At 44.6% G+C, this 18200-nt stretch overlaps 1 protein-coding gene across 1 annotated transcript in view; it reads right to left on the reverse strand.

Moving 5' to 3' along the window:
- The window catches only part of LOC137353546 (sarcoplasmic reticulum histidine-rich calcium-binding protein), a 117798-nt gene extending 100320 nt beyond the window's left edge, over positions 1–17478 (reverse strand). Inside the window, exons 1-7 of the mRNA XM_068019913.1 lie at positions 16767–17478; positions 15637–15804; positions 14330–14519; positions 9021–9139; positions 7125–7213; positions 6681–6749; positions 5718–5772 (exon numbers count right to left, since the gene is read on the reverse strand). Coding sequence (XP_067876014.1) covers positions 5718–5772; positions 6681–6749; positions 7125–7213; positions 9021–9139; positions 14330–14519; positions 15637–15804; positions 16767–17478 — 1402 coding nt within the window. The remainder of the gene's footprint in view (positions 1–5717; positions 5773–6680; positions 6750–7124; positions 7214–9020; positions 9140–14329; positions 14520–15636; positions 15805–16766) is intronic.
- Positions 17479–18200: the final 722 nt, after the last annotated feature.

The following is an 18200-nucleotide window of genomic DNA, read 5'->3' on the forward strand; positions in this document are numbered from 1 at the left end:
CGGCATTTCTCCTGTATCTGACGAAGGGAGAACAGCATGTCAATAGTCGATCTCTCTGCACGAAAGCCACACTGTGCCTCAGGGTAGACGCGCTCGGCCAGCTTCTGGAGCCTGTTCAGAGCGACTCGAGCAAAGACTTTCCCCACTATGCTGAGCAGGGAGATTCCACGGTAGTTGTTGCAGTCACCGCGGTCACCTTTGTTTTTATAGAGGGTGATGATGTTGGCATCGCGCATGTCCTGGGGTACTGCTCCCTCGTCCCAGCACAGGCATAGCAGTTCATGTAGTGCTGAGAGTATAGCAGGCTTGGCACTCTTGATTATTTCAGGGGTAAATGCTGTCCTTCCCAGGGGCTTTTCCGCTGGCTAGGGAATCAATGGCATCACTGAGTTCCGATTTGGTTGGCTGTATGTCCAGCTCATCCATGACTGGTAGAGGCTGGGCTGCATTGAGGGCAGTCTCAGTGACAGCATTCTCCCTGGAGTACAGTTCTAGGTAGTGCTCAACCCAGCGGTCCATCTGTTTGCGTTGGTCAGTGATTATGTCCCCCGATTTAGATTTGAGGGGGGTGATCTTCTTGATGGTTGGCCCAAGAGCTCTCTTCATGCCATCATACATTCCTCTGATGTTTCCGGTGTCTGAGGCCAGCTGAATATGACTGCATAGGTGTTGCCAGTAGTCGTTTGCGCAACGCCTAGCTGTTCTTTGTGCAGTACTTCTGGCTGCTTTAAGTGCTGCGGATGTTAAATCGCTGGGGGCTTTCTTGTAGTTCAAAAGTGCAATGCGCTTAGCGGCTATGACAGGTTCCAGCTCTTCATTATGAGATTGAAACCAGTCTGCATTTCTCTTCGCACTTTTGCCGTAGGTGGTCAAAGCTGACTCATAGATGGCGTCTCTGATGTGGGCCCACTTGGTCTCAGCATCCCCTGTGGGAGTGTTTTGAAGGGCTGTTACAAGTGAATTTAGAAATTTTTGTAACAGCTGTGGGTGAGAAATTCTGCTCGTGTTGATGCGCGGGTGGCCCTTCTGCTTGGAATGATGCAACTTCTTTGGTCTGAGTCTAACCTTGCTGCACACCAGGGAGTGGTCGGTGTCGCAGTCCGCACTGTGGAAGCTGCGTGTGATTTGAACACTGTTTAAGGCGGCTCGCCTTGTGACAATGAGGTCTAGCTGGTGCCAACGACGTGATCTTGGGTGCCTCCATGAAACCTGGTGACAGGGTTTAGTGTGAAAGAACGAGTTGGTGATGCAGAGGTTATGATAGGTACACAACTCAAGCAGTCTCTGCCCGTTCTCATTCATCCTTCCAACGCCATAGCGCCCAAGGCAGGAGGGCCATGAGTCATGGTCGGCCCCAACCCTGGCATTAAAGTCCCCCAGCAGGAATAGGTGTTCGGTGTTGGGGATGCTGCTAATGATGTTATGGAGTTGTTCATAGAACTGGTCTTTAGCTTCAGGTGCGGAACAGAGTGTTGGAGCATAGATGCTGAGTAGGTGCACTGGACCAGAGGTGGTGAGCAGTCGGATGGACAGTATGCGTTCCGAGCCATTTGAGGGAGGTTCTATCATGCTGAGCAAGGAGTTTCTGATGGCGAAGCCCACTCCATGCTGTCTTGGTTCTTCAGGATCCCTGCCCTGCCAGAAGAAGGTGTAGTCTTGCTCTGCTAGAGAGCCACTCGCGGGGAGGCGAGTCTCCTGAAGTGCTGCAATGTCCACATTGAGTCTACTGAGCTCGTTGTTAATGATGGCGGTCTTCCGAGAATCGTTGATTTGTGTAAGGTCTTCCGACAGGCCAGGACACATAGTTACACAGTGAGTTACCCTTACTCTGTGGATAAACAGGTACTCTACACAATTACACAGTGAGTGACCCTTACCCTGTGGAGTAAACAGGTACTCTACACAGTTATACAGTGAGTGACCCTTACCCTGCAGAGTAAACAGGTACTCTACACAGTTACACAGTGAGTGACCCTTTCCCTGTGGAGTAAACAGGTACTCTACACAGTTGTACAGTGAGTGACCCTTACCCTGTGGCGTAAACAGGTACTCTACACAGTTACACAGTGAGTGACCCTTACCCTGCGGAGTAAACAGGTACTCTACACAGTTATACAGTGAGTGACCCTTACCCTGTGGAGTAAACAGGTACTCTACACAGTTACACATTGAGTGACCCTTACCCTGCGGAGTAAACAGGTACTCTACACAGTTACACAGTGAGTGACCCTTACCCTGCTGAGTAAAGACGTACTCTACACAGTTACACAGTGAGTGACCCTTCCCCTGTGGAGTAAACAGGTACTCTACACAGTTATACAGTGAATGGCCCTTCCCCTGTGGAGTATACAGGTACTCTACACAGTTGCACAGTGAGTGACCCGTACCCTGCGGAGTAAACAGGTACTCTGCACAGTTATGCAGTGAGTGACCCTTACCCTGTGGAGTAAACAGGTACTCTACACAGTTGCACAGTGAGTGACCATTACCCTGCTGAATAAACAGGTACTCTACACAGTTACACCGTGAGTGACCCTTATCCTGCTGTGTAAACAGGTACTCTACACAGTTACACATTGAGTGACCCTTACCCTGTTGAGTAAACAGGTACTTTACACAGTTACACAGTGAGTGACCCTTACCCTGCTGAATAAACAGGTACTCTACACAGTTACACATTGAGTGACCCTTACCCTGCTCAGTAAACAGGTACTCTACACAGTTACACAGTGAGTGACCCTTACCCTGTGGAGTAAACAGGTACTCTACACAGTTACACAGTGAGTGACCCTTACCCTGCTGAATAAACAGGTACTCTACACAGTTACACAGTGAGTGACCCTTACCCTGTGGAGTAAACAGGTAGTCTACACAGTTATACAGTGAGTGACCCTTACCCTGTGGAGTAAACAGGTACTCTACACAGTTACACAGTGAGTTAGCCTTACCCTGTGGAGTAAACAGGTACTCTACACAGTTATACAGTGAGTGACCCTTACCCGTTGGAGTAAACAAGTACTCTACACAGTTACACAGTGAGTGACCCGTACCCTGCGGAGTAAACAGGTACTCTACACAGTTACACAGTGAGTGACCCTTACCCTTTTGAATAAACAGGTACTCTACACAGTTACACAGTGAGTGACCCTTACCCTGTGGAGTAAACAGGTAGTCTACACAGTTATACAGTGAGTGACCCTTACCCTGTGGAGTAAACAGGTACTCTACACAGTTACACAGTGAGTGACCCTTCCCCTGTGGAGTAAACAGGTACTCTACACAGTTATACAGTGAATGACCCTTCCCCTGTGGAGTATACAGGTACTCTACACAGTTGCACAGTGAGTGACCCGTACCCTGCGGAGTAAACAGGTCCTCTGCACAGTTATGCAGTGAGTGACCCTTACCCTGTGGAGTAAACAGGTACTCTACACAGTTACACATTGAGTGACCCTTACCCTGCGGAGTAAACAGGTACTCTGCACAGTTATACAGTGAGTGACCCTTACCCTGTGGAGTAAACAGGTACTCTGCAAAGTTATACAGTGAGTGACCCTTACCCTGTGGAGTAAACAGGTACTCTACACAGTGAGTGACCATTACCCTGCTGAATAAACAGGTACTCTGCACAGTTATACAGTGAGTGACCCTTACCCTGTGGAGTAAACAGGTAGTCTACACAGTTATACAGTGTGTGACCCTTACCCTGTGGAGTAAACAGGTACTCTACACAGTTACACATTGAGTGACCCTTACCCTGCGGAGTAAACAGGTACTCTGCACAGTTATACAGTGAGTGACCCTTACCCTGTGGAGTAAACAGGTACTCTACACAGTTACACAGTGAGTGACCCTTACCCTGTTGAATAAACAGGTACTCTACACAGTTACACAGTGAGTGACCCTTTCCCTGTGGAGTAAACAGGTACTCTACACAGTTATACAGTGAGTGACCCTTACCCTGTGGAGTAAACAGGTACTCTACACAGTTATACAGTGAGTGACCCTTACCCTGTGGAGTAAACAGGTACTCTACACCGTTACACAGTGAGTGACCCTTACCCTGCTGAGTAAACAGGTACTCTACACAGTTACACAGTGAGTGACCCTTACCCTGCTGTGTAAACAGGTACTCTACACAGTTATACAGTGAGTGACCCTTACCCTGTTGAATAAACAGGTACTCTACACAGTTACACAGTGAGTGACCCTTTCCCTGTGGAGTAAACAGGTACTCTACACAGTTACACAGTGAGTGACCCTTACCCTGTTGAATAAACAGGTACTCTACACAGTTACACAGTGAGTGACCCTTACCCTGTTGAATAAACAGGTACTCTACACAGTTACACAGTGAGTGACCCTTTCCCTGTGGAGTAAACAGGTACTCTACACAGTTACACAGTGAGTGACCCTTACCCTGTTGAATAAACAGGTACTCTACACAGTTACACAGTGAGTGACCCTTTCCCTGTGGAGTAAACAGGTACTCTACACAGTTACACAGTGAGTGACCCTTACCCTGTTGAATAAACAGGTACTCTACACAGTTACACAGTGAGTGACCCTTACCCTGTTGAATAAACAGATACTCTACACAGTTACACAGTGAGTGACCCTTTCCCTGTGGAGTAAACAGGTACTTGTGGAGTAAACAGGTACTCTACACAGTTACACAGTGAGTGACCCTTACCCTGTGGAGTAAACAGGTACTCTACACAGTTCCACAGTGAGTGACCCTTACCCTGCTGGAACTCTGTACACTTTAACTTTTATTTGGTTCACGAAGTGCTCAAGATTACACTTTCGACATTGTAACTAACTCTTTGAAACATTATCCTTGAGACCATGGGCTTTATCCTTCCATTTTTGGGAGACTCTTATTTTATTTCTGGATAGGATGCAGGACAAACCCTGTCACACCATAGCCAGTTTTAACCAGGCTCCAAACTCTTTCTGCCTGTCACACCCTTTATTGTCTCTAATTTGTCAATATCCATGGTTCGTGCTCCTCTGATCTTTCGTATTACTCGTGTCCTGTAAAGACATTATCTCATGAACGCTCTCGCCTACAATCCTCGCTGCATTGAAGTCTGATTAAATGCATTATCTTCTACATGAACTCATTCCCTTCCAGGACCTCGAGACTATGGAACTCCTTATGTCTCTCAGCCTTCTCTTCCTCCCACAATTGGCCGACTTTTTTTAATATTCGGTCATTAACCTACTATCTCCTCATTTACTTTGTCTTCTCTCCTACCATCTGCAACCATAGAGAGGTCCCTTAACTTGGTCCTTCGCCATGTTACACAAACAATGACGGACGGCGAAAGACCCTCTAAATCTATCCAGCCCATCCCACACAATTGTGATGCGTTGTGTATCACAACATGTACTCTTCGCACCCCACCCGAAATCATGGGAGAGCGGGGGGAAAAAATGCAGATAAAAAGCCAGGCCAATCTCGGGGGGGTGGGGGGGGATGATCTGGGAAATTCCTCATCAAAAACCCCCATGTGGTCAAAACTGGCCTAGGGGATCTCTCTAGCTTTGACAATTCTTTGCAGCATTCAGCTCAAAAAAAGATCATTATGTTGGATCCATTTCAAACTTAGAACCTTGACACCCCGGAATATAGCACGATTTCAGTGAATTGCTATGAAATAAAATGACGGGGTCAAGATAGAGAGAAGTACAGAGTTCCAAACACTACCTACCTGGTTTGCAAACTGTTTCACATATCACAGGGCAGACATAGCAGAACTGACAGTACTGTAGACGGAAAGAAAAATAAATATGAAACATCAGACAGATTAGGTACGAAGAGGTATCTCACTAAATAATAGCAGCTAGGATCAAAGGCTACAAAAAGCAATGGAAGATTCAGTTCCGGGGGATAGGATACATACTGAGAGACTGGAAACAGAGAGGTTAACACATTGCGTAGGAGATGGAGGTATATGCGGAGCGTCTAGAGAGCTTGGGGTTGCTCTCCTTAGAGCAGAAATGATTAAGGGGAGATTAAATAGAGGTGTTCAAAATCATGAAGGGTTTTGATAGAGGTTTCCAGTGACAGGAGAGCGGATAACCGGAGAACACAAATTAAAGGTCATTGACGAAAGTGCCAGAGGGCAAGTGAGGAGAATATTTTTTACACAGCGCACTGCCTGAAATAGTGGTAGAAGTAGATTGAATAATAACTTTCAAAAGGGAATTGGATAAATACTTGAGTGGGAGAAAATTATTCAGCTCGGGAAACAGCGGGGGGCTTGGGTCCGATTGGATAACTCTTTCAAAGAGCTAGCACGGACACGATGGGTTAAATGGCCTCCTTCTGTGCTGTAAGATTCTCCAATTCTATGAAAGACTAGGGATGGAGGCATAGATGCATTTCAAGAAGGAAGTCAGAGGGAGTCAGAGACAGACAGAACAGAAACGCTGGATTGATACAGTGAAGGAATAGAGATGGAGGGAGAAATGCACAGAACCATAATGAGCTGAAGATCACTGAATGGATGTAGGGGTACATTTTCCAGTTGTGCAGTTCTGGTGAGGAGCCGAGTCCACCAGGAAAACATGCACACATAACCCCTGAACTTTCCTCAACGGACTGCACCAGTGCGGTTTCCTGATATGCCCCTGGTATCGAGGCTGCTGCAACAGAAGGTGAATGTTCTTACCTTGCAGTCCTCACAATACTTGTGCTTGTCTCCTTCTTCACAAGGGCATTTTTCACATTCATCACAGTGCTGTGGGAACAGGGGAAAGGGAATGTGTTTAATGTAGGAAGCTTCTTGAAAAAGGAGAGGGTAAAATGCCACCCAAAAAAATCCAGTGTGGACAGAAGGGAAATTGGGTTACTTAGCGATTATTGTATGAAGATCTCATTGAATTGTAGTTGGTTAGAACAATGCCCTTTCACTTCTGGACCCTGGTCAATGGAATTGAGTAAAGGGCAGTTTCTATAATGGTGATTGACCCATGATACAACTTTATACCCAGGCTGTCAGTTTGAGAATCGACTCCTATTTGTGCATCTGATATAAGCAGCAATTATGTCTCACCCAGATACAATACTCAGGTCAATCAACAGTCCTCCACAGAACTGGCACAGAGTCACTCACCTCACAGAAGGCGCAGTAACTGCAGAGGGAGCCATCTTTGTACTGCTCTCCTCCCTCCTCCTCCTCCTCCTCCTCCTCGCCTTCCTCAGCTGCCAAGGAGCACAAGGGAAAGGTTTCAATAAAAAGGCAAAGGAAACAGAGGAGAGATTTACAAGTCTTAATATTCCTGCCACGTCTTCTTCAGAAAGAAGACACTTGCATTTGTCTAGCACCTTTCACAACCTCAGGCCATCCCAAAGCACTTTACAGCCAATGGACTACTTTTCTGAAGGGTGGTCACCTGTTGTAATTTGGGAAACATGGCAGCCATATTGTGCACAGCAAGATCTCATAAAACAGCAATACGATAATGATCAGGTAATCTGTTGTCTGTTTCAGTCACGTTGATTGAGGGATAACTATTGCATGAGGGCACTGGGAGATAGACTTCTAAATACACATAAGACACCAATCTACAGTACATGCAGGGTCTGTTAATTATGCATTCTCTAATATGCATGCATGATATAATTCTGCTAATTATAGTCTAGAAATGACTGTTTAGGTGGTTATTGCAGGATTCAGCGACGTAATATGTAGCAGGCTACAATAAATTGGGACTCTGTTCCTGGATTAGACCATTTCACTGCTCCCCTCTTATCCTTGCTTTTCTCAATGGGGCATGTAGTAGATGTCGGCTACCCGACCCAAACCCGACGGGACCCGATAGCATATGTCGGGTTCGGATCGGGTCGGGTGGCACTTCCGGGTCCGACATTCAGGCTCGGGTCGAGCTGGGTCGGGTCGGGTCGGGTCGGGTCGGACGCTCTATCCCAGGTAAGTGGGTTTCAATGTTAATTTAATTTTTGGTCTAGAACAACAAATTCCCATCATTATCTGAAATCCATGATGCACCTTCAGTTTCACTGACTGAAACTGACCACGACTGTAAAGAAACGTTAAACCGAGCCTCCGTCTGCCCTCTGAGGTGGACGCAAAGATCCCACGGCCACTATTTCAAAGAAAAGCAGAGACATTCTCCTGGGCGCCCTGGCCAATATTTATCCCTCAACCACTGAAACAGATGCTTGCGGGATCTCGCTGTGCGCAAATTGGCTGCTGGGTTTCCTACATTACAGAAGCATTTAACTTGCTGTAAAGAGTTTTGGGACATCCTGCAGCCATGAAAGGCGCTATATAAATGCAAAGTTCTGTTTGTTTCATCTGAAGGACAGCACACCCTCAATATTAGTGCTGAAGTGGTAACGCGCATCTAAAACCCCGGAGCGGGTCTTGAACCGACAATCCTCGGGACACAGAGAGCAAGAGTGCTAAAGAATGAGCCAAGCTGACACATTGAGTACAGTGCATTGTTCCTTTTGATTGGGAACACACTGGCTTAGAAACTCTCAAAAACCAATAAACTGCTCCACAACAAGGCTGATAACTCAAATAACAGCAACTCAAAAACAACTCCGAGTATCAGCTTGCAACCAGGCCACTGCTTTACCATGTCGGAACAAATTAAATACTGTGGCATCGACTCGATGGGCCCAATGGCCTCCTTCTGTGCCATAAATGACTCTGTTTCATTACATGGGATTCAGAGTCCTAATTCCATATCGGAATGATTAATTCCACATTATCAGTGGCTCAAGGATATACTTGGCTTGGAGGAGGTGCAATGAAGGGTCTCTAGATTAATTCCTGGGATGAGAAGGATGTCCTGTAGTGAGGCATTGAGTAGATTGGGCCTATACTATCTGGAGTTTAGAAGAATGAGAGGCAATTTCATTGAAACATATACAAATCTTAGAGGGCTTGACTGGGTCGATGCAGAGAAGCTGTTTCTCCCTGTCTCCCTAGTGTAGCCTCATTAATTCATAAGAAAGGTCAGGTGATTGTTAATCCCTTTACCTCGCAGCCACCAAATGCTGGGGCCAGGCCTGACCATACTAGACTCATATCTTCTCCCAACCTTTGCATAGCATTCACGAAAGCATGCAGCTTCACCATGGTAACCCCAAGAACGCACACTTGTGTACATTTTTTGATCTTAGAGTAGGTTAAAGGGTCGGCACAACATCGTGGGCCGAAGGGCCTGTACTGTGCTGTACAGTTCTATGTTCTATGTTAAGTTCTGTGTGCTCTGGTCAACTTTAACATAAAGTGCTCCCGGCTGATTTCTGCCAAAAAAAGACTTACCATTTGCCATTGGCCTTCAACGGTTCCTTTAAGGAGCTGGAAAGCCTCAATAGAGTAGGCCCGCACCTCTCAGTGCTGCCCAATGTCCCGGGGGTCTTTAACAGGCCTTAGGCCTCTCACTAACATAGGCAAGGGGCACTAGTGATGACATTATGCCTCAATGTGTTTGTCCCTTGCAAAATAATTCTTCTGCACATTCCTGTTTGTAACCTACTCCTGTCTGCACATTATATGATATTTCATACACTCCAGCCTGCATGTTATTCTGTTGTAATATACTCCAAGCTGAATGTTGTTCTATATTTGCCATAATCCAGTCTGTGTGCAGTGCATTATTTGACACAATGGAGCCCATGAGTTGTTCTGTGTGTAATTTACTCCAGGCTATGTGCTATCTGGTATTAAACACAATGCCGCCTACGTTTTATCCCCTAAGCAAGTAGTTTATTTTACTTTTTAAAATTTTTTATTTAGAGATACAGCACTGAAACGGGCCCTTTGGCCCACCGAGTCTGTGCCGACCAACAACCACCCATTTATACTAACCCTACAGTAATCCCATAATCCCTACCACCTGCCTACACTTTGTTGTATTGTAAAATAAAAATACTCAGCAGGTCAGGCAGCATCTGTGGAGAGAGAAACAAAAGTTAACGTTTCAGGTCAGTGAGCTTTCATCAAAACTGGAAAAGAAGTTAGAGATGTCACAGGTTTCAGGCAAGTCCAGAGGCAGGGAACGGGGGAGGGGAGAAAAGAACAAAAGGTAAGGTCTGTGATAGGATGAGGGCAGGAGAGTTTAAGTGAGAAAACAGTTGACGGTGTGAGGCAAAAGGGGATGGTAATGGGACAAGAAAAGAAACAAAAGTTAGATCTAGAGGAGGTGTAAATGGAAATAGCAGAATCTTACCAACAGCTGCTGTCTGAAAAACATGGGGGCCTGAAATTGTTGAACTCAGTGTTGAGTCTGGAAGGTTGTAAAGTATCTAATGGAAAGATGAGGTGCTGTGCCTCGATCTTATGTTGAGTTTCATTAGAACAGTGTAGGTGGCTGAGGGCAGAGAGGTCAGAGTAGGAGTGAGGCAGTGAATTAAAATGACAGCGAATGGAAACCCAGGGTCACTCTTGTGGACTGAACGGAGCTGTTCCACAAAGCACCTGTTTCTGTTTTGATTTCAGATTTCCAACATCATGCAGGATTTTCCTTCTGCATTGCATTGCATATGTAGCCCACTGCAGAATGTGTTGCGGAGGTAAGACAATTGTAGGCTGGAAGAGTCCATATAGTCTGTACATGGAGGGGAATGATTGGCAAACAGGAATTTAATGTATATTGTGAAAGGTTCAGATGTCTTCCAGAGGGAGGGACTGAGAGACAATGATTTCATGGTCACCACTACTGAGACTAGCTTTTTAATTCCAGATTTATTAATTGAATTTAAATTCCACAGCTGCCCTGGATTTGAACCTGTGCCATCAGAGCATTCGCTCGGGCCGCTGGATTAGTAGCCCCGTGACATTTCTACTATGATACCGACTCTGAGGGCCGTTAGTCTGTGGAATTCTCTTCTCCAGAGAGCAGTAGAGGCAGGGTCATTGAGTATATTCAAAGCTGAGCTAGATAGATTTTTGATCGACAAGGGAGTCAAGGGTTATGGGGGGAGGCAGATAGGAAAGTGGAGCTGAGACCACAATCAGAGCAGCCATGATCTTATCGAATGGCGAAGCAGGCTTAAAGGGCTGAATGGCCTACTCTTGCTCCTAATTCTTGTGACACCAGTCAGTGCATAGATATCTCCCTGAGATAGAGAGACTGAGAGACCCCCAGTCAGTGTACAGATATCTCCCAGAGGGAAAGGGACTGAAAGACTAGTCAATGTACACATATCTCACTGGTTTAATGAATGTGAAACCACATTTGCATGTTGATTTTCACACCTAGGTCCCACATTCCACTTAGATCCAGTACTGCAGCTGCCACAAATCCCAGTTGGTGACTGAGTGTTCCACAGACATTCACAATACTTTCTGGATAAACTGATGTCATTGCACCTTTACTCTATATCCAGGCTGCCCAATAATCAACAGAAATATCGTTGCAAATAAAACTGATATTTCCAACTGAGCAGCACTCCTGAAGCTGCTTGGGGTGGGCGGGGGGTGGGTGGGGGGTGTGGGTGGGTTTGCTGGGCTACAGTGTCTACTGGTGCTGCCATATCTCTGACACCCCAGGTGGGAATCTAGTCATTGGAGTATTGGCAGGCTACTCCACCAGGGAGTGCATCACTTAAAGCCCAAACCTATTCTCATGCAATGTCCACATGCACAACACACACACACACACTTACACTTACACACACACCTGTCCAGTTGGGGTCAATACTGGCAGATCGGGAGCAGCAAGCCTGGCCGAAATTTCCCTCCCGAACCTAACTTTCAAAAGCCTCCACACAAACCTTTTGCCCATGACTTTGGTCACATCACCTAACTCTCCTACTCACGCTTGGTAGCCGTGCTTTCCAACATGAAGCTTGTTAATCTGTTAATTGTGTATCAATGGTTTGATTATATGCAGGTGAAGGGTGTTAATTGGGGTCTTTGTTGAGCACTTAGAAGCAGACACTCACTGAGACTGGTGGAGGGTTTTGAGTGAGGAGCTACGTGCATGTAATCCTTTTACTCTGCACAATAAATATGAAACTGAGTAAAGATAGGCTCCAGCATTATCCTTCCATAACAAGCTTTCTGGAGTTTAACAAAGTTCCTCAGGATGTTAAAGGTACTATATGAATGCAAACTGCTGTTGTAAAGTGTGTCACTCGCACTGAAATTTGAAGCCAGCGCTAAGGCAGAACGTTGGATAGATATTTTCAAATGTTCCTTAATTCATAATTGGGCAAGACAAGAGGAAACTTTCCCGCAGCTGATTAATGGGGTGATCAGAGCCCATGTTCAACAGATCATAGCAGACTGGCAATGAACTATTGGTTGATGGTCTTTCATACCATGCTGGAAATAGTTGGAGGAAAGAGGAAATTAGTGCATAACATCAAAGAGAGGAAGATACAAAACTTCAGTCACATCATTCGAGCAGAAGGTAGACGGACACAATTATTGGAAGAAAAGATTGATGGAAAACATAGGAGAGGGAAGTAGAGGAAAAAATAAATGACAGCCATAATGGACTGGGTGCAGGTGACCTCTGCGGAAGGTGTAAGGGCAGCTCAGGGCAGACAGAGATGGAGATCCATGGCAAACAACTTTCTGGGAAGAAGATGACACTAACCAATGAACAAGCTAATTCTCTGTCTTGTTTCATTCCATGTTACCTTATTACCTTCAACTCCTGCGTTTTTATATACGGAATATAAAATACACTGTGGAAAGATATCATTCCCAACTAGTTACTCCATGTAAAACACACAATACTCAGCTGCCCCATTACTAACCCAGCATATACTGTTCTCAAATATCAGATCTATTGTTACAGGGAGCATGCATACTTGTAAAGAGGGGAGTGAATTATTCCCTTTTCCTCAATATGTACTGTAGAGGTTCTTACTGGCAAAGAGAAGGCTGGGAGGTGATAAGTCTGCTGATTTTTGGATTCAAAAGGGACTGAGTCACCCAGAACAGGTTATTTCACCTTGTCCTGAACAGTCGAACTAGATACACCTTGCGCTTGAAGAGGCTAAATTCAAAACTAATCCTCAGAAACAATACTTCAGTAAGCGAGTGATTAATCTATGGAACAGGCTCGCTAGGGATTTAGATTTCTTTCAGAAAAACGAGTTTTGATATACAGTATTTGTGTAATTGGAGACATGACGTGTGGTGAGTGTCACATGCTTGGGAGGGACAAGTGATTTTGGACCGAAGATCTCCCCCACAGGTGGTTTTCCTCACCTCATGTCTGCGTCTGTTGTAGACTCATTGATCGAGACTGATTACTGGGATTATCATTGTATCAATGTCTAAACCAGGATGATAGAAGGCAAACTAGACAGACCTTGTTCTTTTTTGTTCTTTTTCTTTCTTGTTCATTCCTATGTTCCTACGTCCATGTATAGTGTTGTCATTTTAGACAAACAGATTAAACCATACCAGACTTTTCAGAAAATAGAAAGAACTTTCATTTCCAGAATGCCTCTCCTTCCTTGGGACATCCCAAAGCACTTTCAGGCCAATTAATTGTTTTTAAAGTGTGGTTTTACAGGAAATCGCAGCAGCCAATTTGCAAGGTCCTACAAACAGCAATGAGATAACATAGGAACAGGAGTAACTCTTTGAGCCATTCAACGAGATCATGTTTGATCTGTGACATAATTCCTTATACCTACCTTTTCTGCATATCACTTAATAACCTTTGATTCACAAAAATCTATCAGTTTTAAAATTAACAATTGATCTAGCATCAATTGCCATTTGCAGAAGAGAGTTCCAAACTTCTACCACCCTTTGTGTGTAGAATTGTTTCCTAATTTCACTCCTGAAAGGTCTGGCTTTAATTTTTAGACTATGCTCCCACTCATGGACTTCCCAACCAGTCGAAATAGTTCCTCTCTATCTACCCCAGTGGTTCTCCTTAATATCTTGAAAAGTTGCATCAAATCACCCCAAAACCTTCTAAATTCCAGGGAATACAGTGTATTCTAGTGTAATCTCGCTTTGTAATTTCAGTCCAGGTAGCATTTCAGGTAAACCTACACTGCACCCCTCTCAAAGACAATATATCTTTCCACAGGTGTGGTGCCTGAAACTTAACACACTACTCCACGTGTGGTCTAACCAGGGCTTTGTGTATCTGTAACACAACGTCTACCCCCTTGGATTCTACTCCACTAGATGTTAGGCCTTTTTGATTATTTGCTGTTCCAGACCATGACATTTTAATGAGCTATGCCCATTGGCCTTAAATCCCTTTAGACCTCCGCAGTTTATAGTTTCAGAAGTTTAATGAAATGGGAATCTGACCAGAACTGCTCTAGTTTTAGTGGAATAAAAAGAAGAAATGCTGGAAGTACTCAGCAGGTCTGGCAGCATCTGTGGAGAGAGAGGCAGAGTTAGCGTTTCGGAACTCTAGTTTTAGTGGTGTTGGTTGAAGCACATCTGGACTACTCCGCTCTCCTTCCAATAGCGTCATGGGATTTTTCAAGTCTACGTGAGAGGGCCTCAGTTTAGCATCTCCTTGGAAATGTGGCACCTCCGGCAGTGCTGTAATGAGGACTGAAACTATGGATCACTTGTCAACCTGGAAGAACCTTTGTAGGTCCTGCAGCCACGTAAAGACATGTACCATTTAGTTCCAACTGACGAGAACAACATTGCGGGAATGTCTCCCAACTAGAGCATCATGGAGTGATATAGCACAGAAGGAGGCCATTCGGCCCATCTTGCCTGTTACCAGGAGACGTTGAGCAGTAGAATGAGAGTGAGCTGCGGTCAAAGGGGGCAATCATTCAATGTTGCTTCATTCAGTCTGATTTTAGCCCCTGTGAATGGGACCCTTGTGAAAGGCATTGAATCCAATCCCATTTCACCAAACTTGTTACCGATAAATAAGTATGTAATGAGATAGACCAATCGCACTTTAGCCTAGTATACTTGTCACGTTTTTACACGTTGAAAAGAATGAAAGCCAGATATTTTTCACTGATTCCTTCTGACCTTGTGTTGACCAGGAAGGTATGGCAATTAAAACTAGACACCCTAAGGTTGAACACCAGCTAACACACAGAAGTTCTCCCTGTGTCTGCGTGGGTTTTCTCCGGGTGCTCCGGTTTCCTCCCACAAGCCAAAAGACTTGCAGGTTGATAGGTAAATTGGCCATTATAAATTGTCACTAGTATAGGTAGGTGGTAGGGAAATATAGGGATAGGTGGGGATGTTTGTTGGGAATATGGGATTAGTGTAGGATTAGTATAAAATGGGTGGTTGATGTTCGGCACAGACTCGGTGGGCCGAAGGGCCTGTTTCAGTGCTGTATCTCTAATCATAATCATAATCATGCGTCTTAGCAGCAGAATAATACACTGTTTACCACATGGCTTACTGCCCCTGTGCTAATAAGATAAATTGTCAACTGGGGAAATATCTTTTCTCCGAGGTTTCCATCGATCATCTCCCAGGGAGCAGAAGCAGATCTGAGGAAATTCTTGGCGTGCACTGCCTGACTTAATGTGAACACCAACATGAGAGAGCTGGTAAAATAACCGGATAGATGATCGGATATAGCCAAACTGAACTTAAGGGGTGCTTTGGGCATCCAGGGGAGCTGGGGAGCACCAAGTAACTTCTGCCACATTGCAACAAGAACCACCCAGTGCTATACTGAGAGGTCCAGCAGCATAAACAAAGTATCTTAGCCATAGCACCAACTGGCCTTCAGTATCTAGCTCTATAACCATAAGCCCATCAGCGATAGTTCCAAAACCCCAGGCATTCACAAAACTGCAACTGGCTGGAATAGGTGTAAATATGTTCAGTCCGCCTAAATACTCTAATAAAGGATGAGCTTGCTGTCAGTCATGTCAAGAGCTACACAATGTCTTGGAGCTCCATCCCAATGCACAGCATAACATGGCAGAGTCCCAGGGATATACCAAAACAATGGCATGTCTCTTAAGGGCAATCTAGGGGGAGGAGTACTCATTTCTCAAGGTATCCCCACCATCTTATATCCAAAAAGAACCTGCTACAGCATATTCTTTTGACGTCAGTAACAATAACTTCAAGGACCAATTTTGATGTGTTTTTTTCAATATGTAATGGAAGGAGTGAGTTGGAGGAAGAGTACTTCCCCAGGTTTTCCTGATTTGCCCCCCCACTCTTCAATTCTCTTAACAAATTGAACAATCTTCCAGCTTCTCTTTCACTTGTGCGTGTTGTGGAACAATTATTGTAGCCCTCATAACCTCATAAAGAGAATCAAATCAGTCCCTTCACCCTCCCGACCCATCTCAAGCCAAAATCTAATTATCAGTACACCCTGCTAACATGCAAGGAAATAAATCGGAGTGACAACTTGCAAGGTTCTTAATTTAATTTTATTATGATAGGTTTGATTAAAAAAAAAGTTTGCAATATTTTTGCAGCGAGGCTAAAATGTATACCTCAGATACCAAGGAGCATACAGACCAATCATTACTTGCTATCAATGTTTCAGTATACGATATTCCAATTAATTAAGTTGACCTTTGGTAAAGAGTTGCTACAACAGATTGCATTCCAATCAGAAGGTCTTATAATGTCACACAAGTCCATGCAATAGATTCAGGAAATATGTTAAAGCCGTCACTCCTTTATTTTCCATTGGTGTTGCTAGGGTGATGCTTCTATTCCTTATGGAAGAGGTTTAATAGTACATCTGCTGGTAGAATGACCACTCTTAAGGAAGTAACTTAGCAATGATCACTAGTTCAGAGTGCAAGTATTTTGTTTCTCTTATTTAGTTATCGTTACCTTCCTCATCTTCTTTCTTGTCATCATCATCATCGCCATCATCGTCACCATTGTCATTGTGTTTATGCTTCTTATCATCATCATTATCATCGCCCTTGTCATCATCATCATCATCATCATCATTATCATCATTATCATCATCCTTGTCATCATCATCATCATCCTTGTCATCATCATCATCATCATCGTCATCATTGATGTCATCATCGTCGTCCTTGTCATCATCATCGTCCTTGTCATCATCGTCCTTGTCATCATCATCATCACCATCGTCGTCATCATCGTCGTCATCATCGTCGTCATCATCATCGTCATCGTCATCGTCATCGTCATCGTCATCGTCATCATCATCGTCCTTGTCATCATCATCGTCGTTGTCGTCATCATCGTCCTTGTCATCATTATCATCGTCGTCGTCGTCGTCGTCGTCATCATCATCATTCTCATCTTCTTCATGTTTATGCTTCTTATTATCGTGATCGTCATCATCATCATCATCATCCTTGTCGTCGTCATCATTGTCACCATCATCATCATCATCATCATCATCCTTCCCTGCTCCTACATCCTTTGAATCTTCATGTTCTCCATCATTGTCATCATCATCATCATTTTCATCTGGAGCAGCAGAAACCCCAGGGATAACATTGATGTGAATGGAACACACGAAAGTCAGCAACAGGCAGAAAAGCCAAACCTTTTGGGAGGCCATGTTGTTGCCAACTCAATTCAAGACAGCAAATAAATCCTCCAAAAGTTCTTAGGAAAGAACTAGGTATTTATGTGTATATATTACAATAGACAAATCCGAAACGGGGAAAAGTAATGAGGAACGTCAAGCTTAGAACGAAAGCCGCTCCTCTCGATCACTGTAGTCCACAGAATGGTCTGTTTGGTTGATTGATAGCACCAGATGGCGTTTGACTTGCAACGTCTCCTGTCCAATAGCAGTAGCAAATGAATCCCTCGTCGAGTCATGGGAGGCTTTTAATATAATCGCCCTGACAAGGCTCTGGCATCACATTGCCATATTTGAGCGTCCACACAAGCCAGAGGTCATTCACAGAGACTCTGTCTTCTTTAATAGCAACTGTGTCACCCTGCCATTGGTCGGATATTAAAAGACTTTTTCTTTTGCATCTGCCAAAATGCCCTGACTGCCAGTCACTGGGAACCTCCGCCTCCTCATCAAACTTCACAACCTATTACCAACAATCATCGCGACACTCAAGTGTGTTTGGGTGTCAGAGGACAAGGGGCCGATTTACCTTCCACTAACTGAGTTCAAAACTCATATTGACAGGTTGGATTTGAATATTGGGAAGGGTTGAATTACAGCACAACAGATTTAATCAACTTGGCACCTAAATATGTCCTTTGGAGGGCATTTTCTTTTAGCCAATCTTCCAAAAGTACTGACCCCTGTTTGGGGTA

Source organism: Heterodontus francisci, chromosome 41, assembly GCF_036365525.1.
Source record: "Heterodontus francisci isolate sHetFra1 chromosome 41, sHetFra1.hap1, whole genome shotgun sequence".
Lineage (NCBI taxonomy): Eukaryota > Metazoa > Chordata > Chondrichthyes > Heterodontiformes > Heterodontidae > Heterodontus > Heterodontus francisci.